The sequence below is a fragment of the Cajanus cajan genome, chromosome 10, assembly GCF_000230855.2.
Source record: "Cajanus cajan strain Asha chromosome 10, NIPB_CcT2T_4, whole genome shotgun sequence".
NCBI lineage: Eukaryota > Viridiplantae > Streptophyta > Magnoliopsida > Fabales > Fabaceae > Cajanus > Cajanus cajan.
The window spans coordinates 18,312,763-18,334,562 of NC_138526.1; the positions used below are offsets into that span (position 1 = coordinate 18,312,763).

At 37.0% G+C, this 21,800-nt stretch overlaps 2 protein-coding genes across 5 annotated transcripts in view; one reads left to right on the top strand and one right to left on the bottom strand.

Annotated features, from left to right (window-relative positions):
• Nucleotides 1-16,171, bottom strand: part of LOC145952263 (uncharacterized) — a 29,113-nt gene extending 12,942 nt beyond the window's left edge. The window contains exons 1-3 of one of the 4 annotated variants that reach the window (XR_014429943.1): nucleotides 14,720-16,169; nucleotides 12,635-12,701; nucleotides 3,379-4,442 (exon numbers count right to left, since the gene is read on the bottom strand). Coding sequence is in view for 1 of the 4 variants with exons in the window: in XM_083064547.1 (XP_082920673.1) it covers nucleotides 10,806-12,302 (1,497 nt within the window). In the remaining 3 variants the exon portion in view is untranslated. Of the gene's footprint in view, nucleotides 1-3,378; nucleotides 4,443-5,119; nucleotides 6,589-9,119; nucleotides 12,313-12,634; nucleotides 12,702-14,719 lie in introns of those variants that run through there. The other 3 variants (XR_014429941.1, XM_083064547.1, XR_014429942.1) reach the window with 3 other exon arrangements.
• Nucleotides 16,172-19,482: 3,311 nt separating this feature from the next.
• On the top strand, nucleotides 19,483-20,352 carry LOC109817804 (uncharacterized). The gene is made up of 3 exons (XM_083064705.1): nucleotides 19,483-19,748; nucleotides 19,917-20,091; nucleotides 20,176-20,352. The coding sequence occupies exons 1-3, from the start codon at nucleotides 19,483-19,485 to the stop codon at nucleotides 20,350-20,352; spliced, it is 618 nt and encodes a 205-aa protein (XP_082920831.1).
• Nucleotides 20,353-21,800: the final 1,448 nt, after the last annotated feature.

A 21,800-nucleotide genomic window follows, 5' to 3' on the forward strand; every position in this document is an offset into this window, starting at 1 on the left:
GGCCTGGAGAGGCAATACTTAATCATCAGTGTGATGTTAACACATTGGTGTCTAGCTTCCGGCTCGGGCGTCGAGTGAGGCTAGGTCTGGAGAGACGGTACTCAATCACCAGCGTCGCCAGAGGCACGTCAGTGTTCAACTTCCGGCTCGGGCGTCGAGTGAAGTTGACCCTGGAGAGGGTAAACTCAGCTACCGAGGATGTCAGAAGCGCCGAGGTATGCACTCACCTGGAGAGGCTACTCAACAATTTTCCACCGGAAGACATTACAAGTCAGAAGGTTGGCACATCACCCGGACAATTGGGTCAACTCCTTTACTTGTCAGCCGGTATACCAGAAGGCCGTCCGACTAAGTAAAGGGGGGGCAGCTGTAGACCCCTAAAATTGTCCGGGACGGAAATAAGACTCGAAGACTCTCAAAGATCAAAGGAAAGTCAGCCAGAAGGACTCCCAGAAGACCATAGGATGACTATCTGTAGGTTTAGAGGTCTTAGAGTAGCAAAAAATAAGAAAGTGGGAGGTTTAGAGCTCAATACGGCCTCCTTGGAGTTCAGTACGGCCGTACTGCACATTTTGTACTACAATACGGCCCGTACTGAACCAATACGGCCCGTACTGAACCAATACGGCCTGTACTGCAACCAATACGGCCCGTATTGCATTCAGTACGGCCGTATTGCATGTTTTGCACTACAATACGGGCCGTATTGAATCAATACGGCCGCATTGAAGTGTCGGCAAGTGTCGGCGCCTCAATACGGCCGTACTGAATTCAATACGGGCCGTACTGAAGTGCAAAATTGCAATACGGACCGTATTGAACCCAGGGGCCGTACTGAACCCCATTCCTATATATAGGAGGCCATTTGGACGTCCTACCACACTTCTACACACGGTTTTGACTCCCTCCTTGAGTATTCTGGGGTTTTTGAGCAGTGTTCTGCCCTAGAAATCTCTCTGGGAGTCGATCCGACGAAGTTCTGGAATTCCGAGCACTTAGCTTGGAGATTCGAACCTAGTCGAAGGGAAATCCTCCGGATTTCCATAGTCAAAATTTTATAGGAGAGAGCGAGCAGGCTTGTAGAGCGAGGGAACGCCAAAAAGCTTCCCAGTTTTACTTGAATATAAAAGCACGCTTCAAAGGTTTCTTCTTAAGTCCTTCCTTTTATTGCTTTCTGTGTGTATATTTAACTGTCATCATGTAGATAGTTAAGTTATAATTGTTTAGAATAAATAGGGGTAATTTAGTAATTTCGCACTATTATTTTTTAGAAATAATCTGTCATAGGGAACCCGAAAGGGGCGCTGTGGGGTGCTAACACCTTCCCCACGCGTAACCGACTCCCTTACCCGACTCTGGTTGTCATGGCCGAAGTCGATTTTTGAATCGATTGCCTTAAACTTCTTTTTCTAATGTTTTGAGTAAAACATTGGTGGCGACTCCATGAACCCTTCTTTTTTATGAAAACCGCTAATCCATGGAGGGTCCCGCTTGGGAAAAACATGGATTGGTGAGCCTTTTAATAAAATTGCTCGTTTGACAAGGTCTCAGTTCGAGAATAAGTCATTCTAGCAATCCATATTTTTAAACAAATAAAAGAGTCCAACCATCCCTCGCGAATGCCGAAAGCCCGTTCCGGGCCGGTGGCGACACTTCTCTCATGAAGGTTTTCTCAACCCGTATCTTTCCTGAGATGTAGGAATGGGGAGAAGCGATGATAGAGCTTTCTATGAAATCTGAAGAGGAACATTCAACTTGTCTCTCGATTTTCAGCTCGAACAGACATTTTTTTTTTGCCTAGAACGCCCTTTGCGGGTTTTCATTCTAGCAGCTTCTTGACAAGCAATGCTTCTCTCTTGTTGAAATCACCTTTTGAGAAAGATCTAATCGTTTTGCCTTAGTGTTTGAGAGATTCGTCATCCTTAGGTTCTCTTTATTAGCTTGCAACTCGTTAAGAGTGTGGATCCATCCATTCCCTTTGGATTTCACGGTTGCGCGACATGACTTTATCCTCTTAGGGTAAGAGTTGGCGTCTTAATGATTGTGGAGTTCCTTACCCTCAACTCTTTATGCATGGCTTGTTTCCATTACTTCCGATTAACGCACATAGGTTAATTTCCCTTTTTATTCTTATTTATTCTTTTACAAGGAGGGATATGTTCTAAATGAATGTAATGCAGAATGTAGAGAAAGTTGAGAATAATAAATATCAGTCTCATTGATTTGTTTATTTGTGAATGCTCAAATAGATTTCAACAGTATTAAGTGAGAATCTATATTAGATTCTAAGAAGACTTACTTCAACAAACATACCGAAGCAAGGGCCCAACCATAGTATATTTTTAAAAAAAATTGATTTGGGCTTTTTCTTTATAACGCAGATACTGTCGTATATTAGAGCATTCACTTTTCTTTTCTTAACTTTCTACACATACGGTAACCTAATCCTCCTTAGCTAATAAAATAAAATGAATGAAATTAATGAGCTAATCTAGAATGCATGTCATTTTTTTTGCCTAATCTTTATCATGTTTCTATTATCTAAAGGGGAATGATGCATGGTAAAGACGAGATTTCTTTTATTAATTTTTTTTTTACAAAAAGGAAACTACCTATATGATGTTAATGGAATGCTGACCTAAGAATGTACAAAGGGGTATAAAATTTTATTATTATTATTTTTATTATTATTATCTTTATTGTTTGCTTATTATAAAATTCCAATCCACCTTATTAGAATAAAATAATACAAACAAATGCACACACATATGCTCAATCCACGTACACCCACAAACAATCATGATCAAATCCTTGGTCTGTGGTCCCTGTCAAGAAAAGTGCGTTGTATGAGACGGTTCTAATCTCACTGGTGTTTAAGGCTCCCAAGGTGCCCCCATTATAGAGACCCAGTATCTCTGTCGCCGTCACTGGCAAACTCTAAGGTCTGTCGCAGTATTTCGGGCTAGAGTAACCGGTTATCACCTTGAGTGTGATTTCCGACAAGGCTCGCAGGCTCTAAGGCCAAACTTGGGCCGGTCGTACGTCAACCACTCCCTATGTTTAATACCCTCATGCCCCCGGGTGTAGGGGGAACTATTGTGTGCAAAGGTTTGTGTACAATTTTATTTCAAACAAGTGCGCAATTTAAATAAGCAAACAAACAGATATTAAAGCCAAACAAATAAAACAAATAAAATAAAGGGGAAAAATATTTAAATTATTATTTTTATTTTATTAACTTCGTCAATTAAATGGGCCTGACCCTCTTTAAACGTCCCCAGTGGAGTCGCCATCTGTCGCAACCCAAAAATTTCCGATCTTACGACTAATGGTTTAGACATCCTTTTAAAAGTCTCATCAATTAAGGAATGCCCGGACACCAGACTAATCCTTAATTAATGGTTTTGAAAATAGGTTCATGGAGTCGCCACCAATATTTTACTCAAAACATTGGAAAAAGAAAAGGTTTTTAAAAGTCAAATAATGGCCTTGATAACCAGAATTGGGTTCGGGGGTCGGTTACGTGTAGGGAAGGTATTAAGCACCCCTACAACGCCCTTAATCGGTACCCTATGACGAAGTTAACATTATAAATAATAATAATATAAATATTAAATCCCCTTTTATTGATGACTATTTACATGCTTGAAATTTAAATTAAACAATTGACTCTAAAATATCTACATGATTATTTTTATTATAACAATGTAAAATAAAAGAAGAGAAAGATAAAACAAGAGATTGATGAGTAATACCTCGTAACAAGCTTTATTGGATCTTCAACTATGGAGGTTTTAGGTGCTTTGTGGCAACCTTTCACACTACAATAAGCCTCACAAAACTCAAGAAGTACAATAGGAGAGAGAGAGAAAAAAAGGAGAAATTTCGAGCTCTATGGAGCTTTGGACGAAATTTTTGGAGGTCCTCAGAAATGTGGCCGAGATTCCTATTTATAGGCTTCAGACAGGGTCCAGAACGGCCCGTTCCGAAATCGGAACGGCCTGTTCTAGATCTGGCCGTTATGTGTTAATTTAGTGTATTGGAACGGGCCGTTCTGAAATCGGAACGGCCCGTTCCGGAGGCGCGTTTAACACATAAAGGTCATTCTGGAACGGCCCGTTTCAAATGAAAAATTCAAGCCTTTTTTTGTTATTTGGAATGGCCCGTTCCAATCTGGGAATGGCCCGTTCCAAACGTGTGTTTTAGCCTTCTTTAAAGAGCCTGGAACGGCCCGTTCCAGTTTAGGGATTTAGGCACTTTTTGTAAATTGGAACGGCCCGTTCCAGTTTTGGAACAGCCCGTTCCGGGCTACTAAAACTAGCTTTTTTTGGGCTTTTAGCCTCCTGATGTCATGTCTTGATATTTCGATGATTGGGAGCTCCTTTCCTTGATAATAGATGTCCATTTCTTCGTTTGTATGCCCCCCGGACGAAATTGGGTGTCTACAAGCATACCAGTGATAAGAAATGTAAACTTCGGTATGGCGCCACATGCATGCATTTATGAGTCGAGTCCATGGAATTATTGCATGATAATTGAATGTATATGTATTCTAATATATTTATAACTTGAGAGTTATGATTAGTTATGTGTAATTTGTGTGGTATTTGTTATGACTGTGTGTGTGTTGCCTAACATTTATTTCTACATCTGAATTAGAGTGAAATATTTCTCACTCTCTTGTTGCTCTTGTATATGTTTAAATTATGTTGCAGGTGATCATCATCATGAGGATGTTGTTGATGAGGCTTAAGGCTTCACTTGGGCATGCTTTGATAGGATGTGACATCGGGGCATAGCTAGCTTAGTTTAAGATGTTATTATTTTAATAACTTTAGTTTCTTTTCTTTTGTAATTTCTAGCGAAGGGATAACGTAGATAAAGTTTATAATCCAAGGAAAGTGTATGTTAAGAATTGTAATTTTGAACGTTCTTGATGAAAGGCCAATGTGTGTATCTTTGTTATATTTTTATTACATGATTTGGAAGTTATAAATTAATTCCTAACTAGGAGGCACTGCCACCTTTGCTGGAATTAATCTATATTTTCCTTTATACGATTTCTTGAGTTTTGATACTTATATGTTGACTTTTTATGATTTATGAGTTACGAATGTGAATCTTCTACCTTATGATATTTAAGACAATTATTTTATCCATGAAAGATGTTGTCAACTATGAAAGATTTTATTTACTGAAAAAGAAAAAGAAAAAAAAATTATTGTTTACATTTATTGTGTATTAATGTTGGGGTAGAGGGTGTCATATTCAGTGGTATCAGAGCAGGTCGATCCAATCGGCCGTGAGTTATGAGTTTACTATGCTTGTTTGATAGATGAATGATGGACTGAATTGATTGTGGAACTTATTAGTATGCTAATGTGATGATTCATTATGTCTATTAATTGTACTATTTTCTTAGATTGTGATGGAGCTAAGTTGAAGAAGATTGGTGAACTTCAACTTCTCCATGCTTGGACCGAATGTTCTTGAGGTTATCCTTTGGAAGAAGCTTGAAATCTCCATGAAGAAACCTTCAATGGAGGAGAAGCCTTGGAAGGAAGTTCGGTTACTCCTAGCTTGTTGTAGAAGCTTGAGGAACCAAAGCAAAGTTTGAAGAAACTTTGGTGAGAAACCTTGAGAGAGAATTCTCTTCGGTTTTGGTAAGGGACTCTTGAGAGAGAAATCAGAATTTTATTTCTCATATGTTCAAAAGTGAGTACAAGAGTAGGAAAATCAAATATATAGGGGAAGGTAGCTTGTAGGAGAAGTTATCCCTAACCATGGTTCACTAGGAACCATGGTAGGGTAAGCTTTAACTCCCACGGTTTAGGTAGCTTGTAGGAGAAGCCAACCTTGACCATGGTTCACTTAAGAACCATGGTAAGGTTGTCTTAACCTCCCTAGGTTTAGAAGCTTGTAAGGCAAGCTTCAAAACCTAGAGGTGCTAGTTCAAAAATTCGGCCAAGGAGGAGAACGAGAGCTAGGCGGCCTTTGGGTCATTTTGCTCCTTGATTTAATTTGAAAAATTTTGATTTGGTTTAGTTAGGTTCATCATATGATGATGAGACCTAGCTAAATCAAATCTATGAAAAATTAGGAGCAAAATAAGTCCAATATGTAAAATTTTGCCTAGGCCCAACTCAGGCCCAATTTCTAAACACACACCCTAGCTTTGCTAATTGTCACCCCTTTTTCCCTACTAAAAAAATACAAAATGAATGTATCAACTAGGGAGGTTAAATGGAGCTAAACTCTCCAAGTAGCCTACCTTAAAAACAATATACAAACACTAGGAAAAAGCAAGTAAAGTGCCTCACAAATACAAAGGCAAAATAACCTATACAAGAGACTATTTGAAGCTATACAATATATACAAGTAGAACTAGGCTTCTCTTCATGATAGAGCATTCCAAATGAAGACTACCTTGGGCTTGGCAAGTCCACTAGTCTTTACAAGGTCTAACTCTTCCTGTATTCTTCTAGCCATAGCTCTGGTAACTGGGCCCTTGGCCCATGGTTTATCATCCCCTCCTTCTTGAGAAGGATTTGTCCTCAAATCTGTAGGCTCATCTTCCTCATGATAACCTACAAAGGGAATAAGATCACTTACATTAAAAGTGTTACTCACTCCATAATCACTGGGAAGATCTAACCTGTAAGCATTATCATTAATTCTTTGGAGGACTTGGAAGGGACCATCTCCTCTTGGATTGAGTTTAGACTTCCTTTGAGAAGGAAACCTTTCCTTTCTCAAGTGAAGCCAAACCCAATCCCCTTCCTCAAAAATGAGGGCTTTCTTTCCCTTGCTTCTATCTAAAGCAGTTCTCTCATTTTGTTGTTGTATTTGAGTTTTAACCTTCTCATGCAATTTCTTAACAAATTTAGCCCTAGATACCCCTTCTTTGTGAAAATAATGAGAAGAATCTGGTAAGGGTATTAGGTCTAAAGGAGTAAGAGGGTTAAAACCATATACAACCTCAAAAGGTGAGATTTTGGTAGTCTTATGGACTACCCTGTTATAAGCAAATTCAATGTGGGGCAAGTACTCATCCCAAGACTTATGATTACCCTTAAGGACTGCCCTTAACATTGTAGATAGGGATCTATTAACTACTTCTGTTTTCCCATCAGTTTGTGGGTGACAAGTAGTAGAGAAAAGCAATTTAGTTCCTAGCCTACTCCAAAGAGTTTTCCAGAAATGGCTAAGGAACTTAGTATCCCTATCTGAAACAATAGTTTTGGGTAGACCATGAAGTCTAACCACTTCCTTAAAGAAGAGTCTTGCTATGTTGCTTGCATCATCTATTTTGTGGCAAGGTATAAAGTGGGCCATTTTACTAAATCTGTCTACTACCACAAAAATAGAATCCATGCCTCTCTGGGTCTTGGGCAAGCCCAAAATAAAATCCATACTGATATCAACCCATGGAGAGTTAGCAACAGGCAAGGGTGTATAGATGCCATGAGGCATTACTTTAGACTTTGCTTGTAAACAAGCTATACATCTAGAGCAAAACCTCTCAACATCTCTTCTCATATGGGGCCAAAAGAATTTTTCTTTTAGAAAACTTAGAGTCTTTTCAACTCCAAAGTGCCCCATGAGACCACCCTCATGACTTTCTTGAACAAGGAGTTTTCTTATAGATCCTTGGGGTATACAAATTCTTCCCTCTTTATACAAGTACCCCTCAGAAATATAGAAACCTCCTTGAGGTTTTGCTAAGCATTGGGTATAATTTTCTTTGAATTCGACATCATTAGTATACAATTCCTTAATGTGATTAAATCCCAAGATTTGAGATCCAAGGGAGACTAACAAAGTGTGTCTCCTAGAAAGGGCATCAGCCACAACATTATTTTTCCCTTTCTTGTATTTAATCACATATGGAAATTGTTCTAAGAACTCTACCCACTTAGCATGCCTTTTGTTTAGCTTGCCTTGGCCCCTCAAATATTTAAGTGACTCATGGTCACTATGAATGACAAATTCTTTGGGAATAAGGTAATGTTCCCAAGTTTGAAGGGCCCTAACCAAAGCATAGAGCTCTTTGTCATAGGTAGGGTAGTTAAGAGAGGCACCCTTGAGTTTTTCACTGAAATATGCAATAGGGTGCCCACCCTGTAACAAAACCGCCCCTATACCAACTCCAGAGGCATCACATTCTAACTCAAAAGTTTTTGAAAAATCTGGTAGAGCTAGAAGTGGTGCATGGGTAAGCTTATGCTTCAAGGTTATGAAGGCATTTTCTTGTTTCTCTCCCCATATAAATTCCACATTCTTCTTGACTAGATCATTTAATGGGGAGGCTAGTGTGGAGAAATTAGGAACAAACCTCCTATAGAAGCTTGCCAAACCATGGAAGCTCCTAATATCCCTAACACTTTTAGGAGTGGGCCATTCTTGGATGGCCTTGATTTTCTCGGGGTCCACATGAACCCCTTTTTTACTAATTATAAAACCTAGGAAAACAAAACTATCTACACAAAAAGTACATTTTTCTAAATTTCCAAAAAGTTGATTTTTCCTAAGAATATCAAAAACTTGCCTTAAGTGTCTTATGTGATCACTTAGGCTCCTACTATATATGAGGATGTCATCAAAATAAACTACAACAAATCTACCTATACAATCCCTAAGGACATGATTCATGAGACGCATGAATGTACTAGGAGCATTGGTGAGCCCAAAGGGCATCACTAACCACTCATATAATCCAAACTTGGTCTTGAAAGCGGTTTTCCATTCATCTCCTTCTTTGATTCTAATTTGATTGTATCCACTTTTAAGATCAACTTTAGAAAATATGATGGCTCCATGAAGCTCATCTAACATGTCATCAAGCCTAGGGATGGGATGTCTATATTTCACAGTGATGTTGTTGATGGCTCTACTATCACAACACATTCTCCACTTGCCATCTTTCTTTGGAACCAACAACACTGGAACAGCACAAGGACTTAAGCTCTTTCGAACCCAGCCCTTCTCCAACAAATCTTGGACCTGAGACTCTATTTCTTTAGTTTCTTGGGGGTTGGTCCTATAGGCAGGCCTATTAGGTAGGCTAGCCCCAGGTACCAAATCAATTTGATGTTCTATTCCTCTAGAAGGAGGAAGGCCCATTGGACCCTCGGGAGGAAATAGATCTTCAAATTCTTTTAAAAGTGTTTTTACCCCCTTAGGTAAAGTCTCATATCCACTAGATGTGGCAGTGCAAGAAAGAGTTCCTTTACAGAGAAGGATATAAGAGGGTTGTTGAATCAAGAGGTTTTTTTTTTGAAAAAATTATTTTCTTGAGCAACAACCTCTAGGGAGGGAACTCCTTTTTCCCTAGATTCCTCTCTATCCTTATATTTCACAGACTTTTTTTTTTTCACTCTTTTCTTCTTTTTTTTTAAACCTTTTCTCACTATCTCTTTTTAGTTTCATTTGTGCTTGATCCTCAGCCACCTATTGAGGAGAAAGAGGATGAAACACAAATTTTCTTTCCTTATGAGTAAAGGTAATCTCGTTAGAAAGGCCATTGTGCATGGTTTTCTTATCAAATTGCCATGGCCTTCCTAATAAGATATGACAAGCTTCCATTGGTATTACATCACATAGCACCTCATCTTCATAATTACCAATAGAAAGTTTGACCTTTACTTTTTGGTCAACTGCCAAGTCACCATCCTCATTAATCCAATGAAGTTGATAAGGTTTAGGATGGAGACTAGTAGTTAAGCCCAATTTCTCAACCAGCCTAGTGCTACAACAATTGCACCATGAGCCACTATCAACAATGAGAGAACATGCACTATTTGAAACTTTGCATCTAGTATGAAATATGTTCTCTCTTTGTGATAGAGTATCACTAGGTTGGTTGTTGAGGAGTCTCCTAATCATTAAGAGCTCCCCTTCATAAGGAAAAGTAGACTCTACACCTTTCTCTTGATCACTTGCTTCTTCCTCACTATTACTAGAGGAAGTAGTAGCCTCATCTTGGCTACTATAAATGTCATGCCCCCTCATGATCATGACCTTCTTTGTGGGGCATTGGGAGGCAATGTGGCCTCTCCCTAAACATTTAAAGCACTTAATATCACTAGTCCTAGAACTAGTGTGTGTAGTGTCCTTTCCCTTTCCCTTATCTTTTTCTGTGGCTAGATTTTTGGAGGGTTCAAAAGTTTTCTTCTTTTCAAAAGTTTTTCCCTCCTTCTTGGAATCTTTCTTTAGAAATGAAGAGTTGGAGCTATTTTTGTAAGATTTCCTCATTCTTTGTTGTTCTACCCTTACACAAAGTTGGACCAAGTCATTTAGGTCCCTGTAGGGTAGTAGCTCCACTTGGTCTCTTATTTATAAATTAAGACCACTCAAAAATCTAGCTACAGTAGTAGCTTCCTCTTCCCTAATACAAGCCCTCATCATTAATAGCTCCATTTGTTGCCTGTACTGTTCTATAGACATGTCTCTTTGTTGGAGCCTTTGGATCTTATTCATAAGCTCCCTCCCATAGTAGGTGGGAATGTGCCTCCTCCTCCACTACAACATTTGTTATCTATGGCAACAATAAAAAATCGTTGTTGAAAGTCAAAAAAACCGTTCCTAAAAGTTTAGGGAACGGTTTGGCAACGGTTTTTCAAGCGTGGATTTATCAACCGTTGCCTATTTCAATATGCAACGGTTTTTTGGCCTGTGCCCACGATGTCAAAAAAACCGTTACCTAAACTTCCAAGAACGGTTTTCATGATCATCATTGGCAACGGTTTTTTTTTTATTTAAGGCAACACTATTAATTTTTAAAGAACGGTTTTATAAATGTAGTCTATTTTTTTATTTCTAATATCTCCTCCCCTTTTAACAAACTTGGTGCAGATCTATGTTCTTGTTTTCCATTAAAAGAACTCTTATTAGCCCTCCAAACATGACCCACAGGCAGAAAGACACGATGATCCATATAACACATCTTTCGACTATGCTTCAAATAGATTAAAGAAGTGTTATAATTGCAACATGCACATGCCAACTTTCCTTTTGTGCTCCATCCAGACAACATAGCGTACCCAGGGTAATCACTAATTGTCCATAAAAGAGCTGCATGCATTTGAAATGTTTGATTCCGTGAGGCATCATATGTCTCTACTCCTGATTCCCATAACTCCTTCAACTCCTTAATCAACGGTTGAAGATACACATCGATATTATTTCCTGGAGACTGTGGTCCGGGAATCAGTAAAGACAAAATCATATACTCAGATTTCATACACATCCATGGTGGAAAATTGTATACCACCATCATCACAGGCCATGTACTATGCGATAAGCTCATAGTCCTAAATGGATTAAATCCATCACTAGCCAAGCCAAGTCTTACATTACGAGTCTCAGAAGAAAACTCAGGATGAAGCTTATCAAAGTCATTCCACACGTGGCCATCAGCAGGATGTCTGAGCTTCCCATCCTTCGAGCGCTCTTCTTCATGCCACCTCATTGAGTTGGCTGTCTTTGAACACATAAACAACCTTTGAAGCCTCGGAATCAATGGAAAGTGTCTCAAAATTTTTGCTGGAACTTTGTGCTCATTTTTTCGTTGCTCAAGCTTACTGTCAACTTGGGGGAAGTCTTTCCATCGTGAAGCTTCACAAAATCTACAAGAATTTTCATTCTCATAGTCTCCCCAATATAGCATGCAATCATTTCGACATGCATGAATCTTTTTATAATCAAGGCCAAGGTCTCTAATCATGGACTTTGCTTTATTAAAAGATTCAGGAATATTTAGATCAGGAATAGCTTCTTTGAGTAACTCCAAGAGAGCGGTGAATGATGCATTGCTCCACCCATGTAGACATTTCAACAAGTACATTCGAATTATGAAAGATAACGTAGAGAAATTTTTACATCCTGGGTAAAGTTCTTGTTTTGCCTCATCAATCAAATTGTAGAATTTCCTAGCATCTTTATTAAGACCTTTGTTAACTCCCTCTACTTCTACCACATTTCTAAAAGTGTCATACAATAAGCAATCAATGTCATCACGTGAGTCCTCTTCATCTTCTATGTCTTTGTCAATTTCCATTGGCCTTGATATTCGTTGGCCATGGTGTACCCAAACATTGTAGCCTTCCACAAATCCGATAGCTATTAAATGATTATAAACCACATTTCTTTTTTCCCAACAACAATTTCCACACTTGGCACAGGGGCATAGAATCTCTTCTCCTTGAGGTCTTCCTTTACTATAGGCAAAGTCTAAGAATGACTCAACACCATTGATATAGTCTCTACTAAACCTTGGTAGTTTTGTCCACTTTTTATCCATCACTTTTAATCTAATCCAAATGATAAGTTCACATATTATAATAATTATAATGACATAAAATAATGTTATGCTACTTAAGTAATTTTCTTTAAGTAATTTAATTAATATTATGCTACTGAAAGATTTAGAAAAAGGCTATATTAATTTTAAAATTAAATTCAAAATAAAAAACAAATTTCAAAGGAATAACATAAACATCACAATCAAGCCTAAAAATAATGTTTTAAAATGCATTTTATATTCCATGGTAAAAAAAATACAACAAAATACTTTATAAAATTTAGCCAAATCAAATATATTAATTCTAAAATAATTAAATAACTTAAACTTACCGGGATGAGTAAGACAAAGAACTAGACCTAATGAACAATTGTTATGTTTTAATTTCCTCCGCAACACCTGTGACAAATAACAAAGCTTTTTTATTCACATATTAAATAAATATTATTCCTTTTAATTGATATGAATAAAAAGGTTTTTAATTTTCTTTTATTTCTTATTGATATGGAAGTAAGTATCATCCTAAGAGAGAAAACACTAATACTTTACCATTGTTCCAATAACAGAATTTGCTTTCTTATTTTCCTATTCACTTTTAAGGTAATAATAAGGATAAAAGGATTTAAATTCTATTTAAGTCTAATGTTTTATTATTTATATTTAAATTCAAAGGAAGTATATAAATGAAAAATGTGAAATATGGCAACAAAACACAACCTCAAACAAGAAAGCACCAACTCAGGGTGGTTAGCAAGAAAGTTTGATCCATCTATAAAGTAAAACCACAAATTATAAACTCATCAAGTTTATTTTTGTTCATCATCCAAAAAGTTTCATACTAATAAAGATTTTATGTTTATTTATAAACTCATTCATTTACTTATTCTAACGGTGTATTACTCTGTTTGTATCACAATAATCATCATAGTTGATCCTGAATGACAAGTATGCAGGTTGCACCTTAGTTGATACTAAGTGACAAGTATGTAGGCTACACCTTCCATTCAATCATTCTTAGAAGACATGGTTTTACTGTAACAACTTACAGTCAGTCATTTAATCTCTGTCCTCTTAGCATAAAGGAAGAACAACATGGAATCAGTAGAGTACATGTTGACTTCTTTGTATAAATTAAAATGATAAATACATAAAAGCAATTTTTGGTAATTAGCATGTAAAATATTTCAATTTCACAGCATATTCCTGAGAAATCTCTAATGCAGTATGCCACCGGTACTTATATTTTTGGAGAATAAGTTGAGAACAACTCTGTAAAGAAACCATCTTATGTGATTATCAATGTGGGGAGGTAAAGACAGTGGGTAAGGGTAATTCATTTTTGTATAGTTGTGGTACAAGACAAAAGGTTGTTCCATGTTTTTGTGAGTAACAAAAATCAATAATTATTTTGTTACGCACGCCATCCTTATTTTTGTGTTGTTTCAATATTTTTAAGATAATTATATAAAAATCAATAAGATTATCGTGATTAGATTTACACTATCAGTATATTATCATGAAATCCCTTTTTGAAATCAAATATAAAACAATCATGTTTGTGCTATTCTATCCTTCATGTTTTAGTAAAAATAACGCACTCTTAAAATGACCAACTCTAAGTCTCCAATAGCCTATTTATGTTCTAATCATGCAAGCTGTATTACAAATGTATATTTAATAAAATGAAAAAGAAATATATTATTTACAAAAGAAAAGTAGCAAGAGTATTGCTAAAAGAGAGATAAAATCATTTGAATTTCACTCTTTTTTTTTACAACCAAAAGTGTTTTTTATAAACAAAATGAATTTTATTAATCAAATAAAAAAAGCTTACCTTAGCATGAGACATGGCTAAAATCAGCATAAAAGGCTCTAATACACAAATTCACAGGCAGCTAGTTAAAATCCCCCAAAACTGATGATGATATAAAAAAGCCTTACACAATCTAAACAAATTCAAATCATAGCAAATGAAAGTTAGTCCATCCTCGGGACAAGAGAAGCAGGTGCCTGAATTACGTAACTGTAGGCGTAGAGAAGCTGTAAAAATATTATAATCATAAAAAGTAATCCACGGAATGGGGCATTCTAGAAATTTAAATTTTTGTCAAGGGTTTGAAGTCAGTTCTTCCCCCTATTACTAAAGTTTACTCACTCATTATTCAATATGAAAAACACTAAAGTATCTGGTGTCAGTCCTTCACTCTCCCGATTTATTCCCGGACAACCTTTGATGTTAAGAACGTAAATAGGCAACAATCTGGTGACACTGCTGGAAACGAAAATGCCAAAAACGAAAATGCCAAAAATGAAAATGCCAAAAACGAAAATGCCATTGATAGGTGGTTGGATACCTGAGATAAAAATAACATAAAGAGAAACATATAAAAGGAACAGAGTAGAGAAAGATATCATACCTGAGGGCTGAGGCGCCTAGTAATAGCAACCGTAGAACAACTAGCTAAACTTGATGAGAACGATGAAGAGAGGAACGCACAGAGATGAGAAAGATGAATAGCCAGCTAAACGTAATGGGCAAATTTTAGGGATTCTGTTTTTTGATTTTAGGAAATGAGAAGTCTTTTGTTTCCTGCAAATTAATATTTTCAGAATTAAAGATAGGGAGAAGTTTCATTTTTTTAATTAATATTTCCTGCGAATATGAAAGGGTGGGTATAATCTTTAAGCAACGTTTATAAGTGTTGCCTATTAACTTTAAAGAAATAAACTTTCTATTTTAATAATAAACATGGTTAATAATATATTTTGGGAACATTTTTTATTGCGTTGCATGATATAAAATAAGCAATAATTTATAAATTGTTGCCTAATATCAATTTTAAGAACGGTTTTTAAACTGCTGGGTAGAGAAGTGACCATGATTAGAAATTTGTTGCTTGTCTCATATTTCAAGAACAGTTTTGTTAATATTGAAAAAAGAATAGTGCACGCTTTGATCAAGTGTTGTCTATATGTACTTTTAGGAACGGTTTTATGATTGTTGTCAAACAAAGTGCCAACAGTTTACAAAATTGTTGCCTATTCCATATTTCGAGAACATTTTTTTAGGCGTTGCCTAAAAATTCGTTGCCTAATATAAAAAATGTTGTAGTGCTCGTTGCACTTTTAAGATCATTCCAATATTGAATTGGAGGATCATTGTGGAGGCGTCTCTCTCTCTCTAGGGCTGTCCACCAATACATGGCATGCCCTTGGAAGCTAAGGGCAGCCAAAGGTACTTTCCTCTCTTCACTTACCCTATGGTAAGCAAAGAGTTGCTCAACCTTCATTTCCCAATCTAAATAAGACTCCACATCATCTTTGCCAAAGAATTGTGGGAGGTCAACTTTGACTTCCCTTGGCTTAGTAGTTCTCCTAGGAGTATGTTGGTAGTGATCCCCTTGATTCATGCTTTCATTAGGGGATGTGTATTGGGAATGTGAGCTCCTACTCTTTTTCCTATGTTTCTTCATATCTTCTTTTAATTTTTCTTCTTCTTGCCTTAAAATTCTCAATTCTTCCTCTAAATAAGCAAGTTGTCCTTCTCTTTCAATTCTTTCCTTCTCTCTTTGAATGGACTCTTGCTTCTTCCATAGTTTAAGTGATTTGAGCTCTTTAGTGATGTAAGAAAGACTTTTTGGAGAGCCATCACTTTCACTATTGGAGGAATTTTGAGACATTTTAATTCAAGAGATTTTTCACACAAAAATAGTTTTTATGAAAATAAAGTTTTTGAAGTGCTTTAGACTTGGCACTTGGAGGTCTAAGAGTACAAATTGAACTTTGGAGGGAGGTGAGCTACTAAAGAGCCACTTAATAACCAAGCCTCTTCAAGTAAAAATCTCTAAACCCCCTTGTACTTTTGTCTTGCACAAAACAATTTTCACAAAGAACTTTTCTTAAAGGAAAAATAACAAGCAAGTGCCTATGTGTACAATTTATAAGATGCTTGAAAACATAAAGAGCATGAAAACATAAATTGCTTGAAAACTTAAATGACTTAAAACATAAATTGCTTAAAACATAAATGACTTGAAAACATAAACTAGGCGTTGAAAGCAATTAAACCTAAGTGAGAGCTTGAAAGGCACCAAAGACCTTCAAGGACCACTCTCACAAGTACTACACGGAAATTACTATGAAAATTCTTAAGGAGAGATGGAGATACACCAAAGGCACTCCAAGACACTCCTTAATAAAGGCCTTGTACAAAAATTTGAGAAAACAAAAATTACAAGAAAATTGAAATTCAAATTTTCTTCAAATGAAATGTAAATTCACACTCCAAATGAAATGTAAATTTACTCTCAAATGAATTTAGTGGCTGCACTTAAATTCAAAGAAAACAAATTAGCCACTAACTTAGAACAAGTTTAGAGACGGATTTTTGTAAGGAAAAACTAGTTTTAGTAACCAAAATTTCCGTCACTAAATTTAGTTCTAAATTTTCACAAAAATTTTCACAATTAGTTTCACTCCTTCTTGCTCCAATTCAGCCACCAACTGCAGCCTCACAAGGTGTTTCACTCCTCTTAGAAGCAACCTTGATATTAGTCACTTTTAGGTGTTTCCAAGAGCCTAGCCACCAAGAGAGAACAAACTCCCTAAGCAACCACCAAAGCCTTCAAGTGGATGTCCTTTGCCTTGGCCTCCTACACCTTTTAAGAAGCACTCAACCACCTTCAAGACTGAATATTAGTGCTAAAAACTGAAAAAGAACAATTTAGGAAAGCTACACCAATTGGTAGAAGAGAAATGATACAAGACTAGAAAGAGTTCCACAAAATTGACAAGCAAAAATTAAAGCAAGTTTAGAAAGCTAGCACACAAAGATTATCCTAGGAAAGGCACTAGAATGGATTACCAAATCAAAAGCTAAGATTAGAAAACAAAATAAGACTCAATAATGTGGCTGGTCACAAAGATTTACATGCAAAAACAACACCAAAACCGAGAGCTATACATCACAAATTTTCACTCCTTTTGGCTTTTTCTTTTGCTATTTTCTTTCTTTTTCTTTTGCAAAATATTTTTCACTTAATTTTCTTTTTATGTTCAGGAGTTTTCAATGCCTTTTAAACACTTATAAGTCTCGGATTTAATGTAGAAAAACTGCAGCAAAATTTCTACACAAAACAAAGGTGTTCACATGCATGTTTCTTTTCTAGTGCTTCACAATTTTGTAGTATTTTAGGTCAAATGTTTAAGCACTTTTTCCTTTGTTTTTCTCATGCATTTAAGACACTCACACCTCTGTTTTGGTTCTGTTTTAAGGCTAAAATAATTGCACAAAGTTTCAGCCACAACACAAGACTCAAGGAAAACCTAATAGGAAAGTGTTTAACAATTTAATTTGACAAAACTTTTAATATGACATAATAGAAACCTAACTCTAGGAAATTTGCTAGAACTAATAGCAAATTAAGAACTCAAACATGTAAAGCAAAAGCACATATAGGAAGGTTCGGATTTAATAAGAAAATACACAAAAATTTCGGACTCAAAAACCAAAACAAAAATTAGGTTAAAACAAGCTAGTCTAGGATTCAATGACATTCAAAAGACTACACATGACTCTAGACAAAACATATGATTCAAAAACAAAAACATACACTAAGTATTGTCAATGTCCAATCACAGACTCATGCTTATAGGAATAGAGAGACTCAAGCAAAAATAAAAGCACAAGCACATGAACCTAAAGCACAAACCGAATTGATTCAAGGAATTAGGAACAAGCAAAAATCATGAATCAATTACTTCACATGTGACATAAGGATCCATCAAAAATTTTAGAAAACATAGATCCACACAGCAAACTCAATTTCAAGACAAAATAAGGAAGGAACAACACGGATTCAATGAAGAAAAAATTAGAACAAAACCTCAAGAGCACTAGGCTCTAGATACCAAAAATGATGGAGCTAAGTTGAAGAAGATTGGTGAACTTCAACTTCTCCATGCTTGGACCGAATGTTCTTGAGGTTATCCTTTGGAAGAAGCTTGAAATCTCCATGAAGAAACCTTCAATGGAAGAGAAGCCTTGGAAGGAAGTTCGGTTACTCCTAGCTTGTTGTAGAAGCTTGAGGAACCAATGCAAAGTTTGAAGAAACTTTGGTGAGAAACCTTGAGAGAGAATTCTCTTCGGTTTTGGTAAGGGAATCTTGAGAGAGAAATCAGAATTTTATTTCTCATATGTTCAAAAGTGAGTACAAGAGTAGGAAAATCAAATATATAGGGGAAGGTAGCTTGTAGGAGAAGCTATCCCTAACCATGGTTCACTAGGAACCATGGTAGGGTAAGCTTTAACTCCCACGGTTTAGGTAGCTTGTAGAAGAAGCCAACCTTGACCATGGTTCACTTAAGAACCATGGTAAGGTTTTCTTAACCTCCCTAGGTTTAGAAGTTTGCAAGGAAAGCTTCAAAACCTAGAGGTGCTAGTTCAAAAATTCGGCCAAGGAGGAGAAGAAGAGCTAGGCGGCCTTTGGGTCATTTTTCTCCTTGATTTAATTTGAAAAATCTTGATTTGGTTTAGTTAGGTTCATCATATGATGATGAGACCTAGCTAAATCAAATCTATGAAAAATTAGGAGCAAAATGAGTCCAATTTGTAAAATTTTGCCTAGGCCCAACTCAGGCCCAATTTCTAAACACACACCCTAGCTTTGCTAATTGTCACCCCTTTTTCCCTACTAAAAAAATACAAAATGAATGTATCAACTAGGGAGGTTAAATGGAGCTAAACTCTCCAAGTAGCCTACCTTAAAAACAATATACAAACACTAGGAAAAAGCAAGTAAAGTGCCTCACAAATACAAAGGCAAAATAACCTATACAAGAGACTATTTGAAGCTATACAATATATACAAGTAGAACTAGGCTTCTCTTCATGATAGAGCATTCCAAATGAAGACTACCTTGGGCTTGGCAAGTCCACTAGTCTTTACAAGGTCTAACTCTTCCTGTATTCTTCTAGCCATAGCTCTGGTAACTGGGCCCTTGGCCCATGGTCTATCAGATTGTGGCTGGTAGAAATGATCGTGTGATTGCTGATGCTCTTCAAGCATTAGCACAAGCTATGAATAATAATAATAGGGATGGAGTCGCTCCTAACTGGTTGGAGAAATTTCAGCGAAGTCACCCACCTACCTTTAAAGGAGGATATGACCCAGATGCTGCTATGAATTGGCTAATGGAGATCGAGAAGATCTTCAATGTCATGGAATGTCCCCTCGCTCAAAAGGTGAAGTTGGCCACCTTTATGTTGACTGCTAATGCCCAGTTTTTGTGGGAAGGAGCACTTCGAAGGATGATTGATGGAGGGGTGCATTTGACTTGGGACAACTTCAAGAGAGTCTTTCTTGAGAAGTATTTCCCAGATGATGTGAGGAGTTGGAAAGAAATGGAATTCCTTGAGCTGAATCAAGGAAACGACACAGTGGCAGAGTATGCTGCCAAATTTGATGCTTTAGTTCGTTATTGTACACACTACCGTGGTGAGGGTGGTGAAAGAGCTAAATGCATAAAATTTGTAAATAGTCTGTGTTCAGAGGTGAAGATTGCAATTAACTATCAGGAGATATATCACTTTCCAACTCTGGTCAATAAGTGCAGCATTTATGATGGTGACAACTGTGCTCGTGCTGCTTTCTATAAAGGAGTTAGAGGTCCTATCTGTGCTGTGAGCTCTAGTACTTCAGGTAGGAGTAAGCCTTACTCCGCTCCTGCTAGATTTCAAGGGAGTAAAGCTGCTGCTAATGGAAGCAAGTCATTTACTAGAGGATCCACTGTTAGTGCTACTAAAAGTGTTGGAGGGTCTGTGTCCACTCCTTCAGGAAGATGCGGGAAGTGTGGACGTGTTGGTCATAATCAGTCTGAGTGTCGTGACAAGGAGATTACCTGCTTCAACTACAATGGTAAAGGTCACATCAGCACTCAATGTCCTGAACCACCAAGAACACGTGTTATTGGATCGGGTTCGCAAATTGAGCATCCAAAGACTATAGGGAGAGTATTTGCTCTTAGTGGTGCTGAAGCTGCTCGGTCATAAAATTTGATCCAATACTTGTTTCATAGCTGAGACTCCTTTTGTAGTACTATTTGATTCTGGTGCAACTCATTCCTTTATTCTTGTCTCTTGTGTCCAAAAATTGAATTTGCCTGTGTGTTTGTTAGATTTTAATTTAGTTGTTGAAACCCCTACTAATGGTCCTGTGACTACATCCCTAGTGTGTTTGAAATGTCCTTTGACTTTCGATAAGCAGTTTCTAGTTAACTTAATTTGTTTGCCTCTTAGTCAATTAGATATAATTCTTGGTATGGATCGGTTATCTTCCCACCATGTCCTTTTAAACTGCTTTGATAAATCTATTTCCTTTGGTGAATGTAAGAGTACGAAATTTCTTAGTGCTGCCGTCATTAAAACTTGTTTAAAAGAAAATGAAAGAGTGTACATGATCTTAGTTTCCTTAAAACTTGAGAGACTAATAGTAAGCTAGATGAGATTCCCTTAGTGAGAGAATTCCTAGAAGTATTTCCTAAGGATGTGTCTAGTTTACCACCTGAGAGAGAGATTGAGTTTAGCATAGACTTAGTGCCAGGTACTTCACCTATATCTATAACACCCTATAGGATGTCCCCTAAAGTGTTAGTTGAGCTTAAGAAACAAATAGAGGAACTGCAAGGGAAACAATTCATTAGGCCTAGTGTCTCGCCTTGGGGAGCGCCTGTTTTATTGGTTAAGAAGAAAGATAGGAGCATGAGGTTGTGCGTAGACTATAGGCAACTGAATAAAGTGACCATTAAGAATAAGTATCCCTTGCCTAGGATAGATGACCTTATGGATCAACTAGTTGGGGCTTGTGTGTTCAGTAAGATAGATTTAAGATCAGGATACCATCATATTAGAGTGAGAGTTGAGGATGTTCCTAAGACTGCCTTGAGGACCCGCTATGGGCACTATGAGTATTTAGTTATGCCTTTTGATGTAACTAATGCACCTGGTGTTTTTATGGACTACATGAATAGGATCTTTCACCCTGACCTGGATAGATTTGTAGTGGTCTTCGTAGATGATATCCTAGTGTATTCCAAGACTAGGGAGGAACATGGAGAAGCAGTTGTATGCTAAATTTTCAAAATGTGAATTTTGGTTGGATAGTGTGAACTTTCTAGGACATGTGATATCCAAGGGTGGGATAGTTGTAGATCCTGCTAAGGTAGAAACTGTGTTAGAGTGGAGTACACCTAAATCAGTATTTGAGATTAGGAGTTTCTTAAGACTAGCCGGTTATTACAGAAGGTTCATAGAGAATTTCTCTAGGCTAGCTCTTCCTTTGACTAAGCTGACGAAGAAGGATCAACCTTTTGTGTGGGATTCTAGGTGTGAGGAAAGTTTTCAAGAACTTAAGAGAAGATTAACTAGTGCCCCTATGTTAGTGTTATCTGACCCTAGTAAGGCTTTTGAGGTATTTTGTGATGCTTCTAAATTGGGTTTAG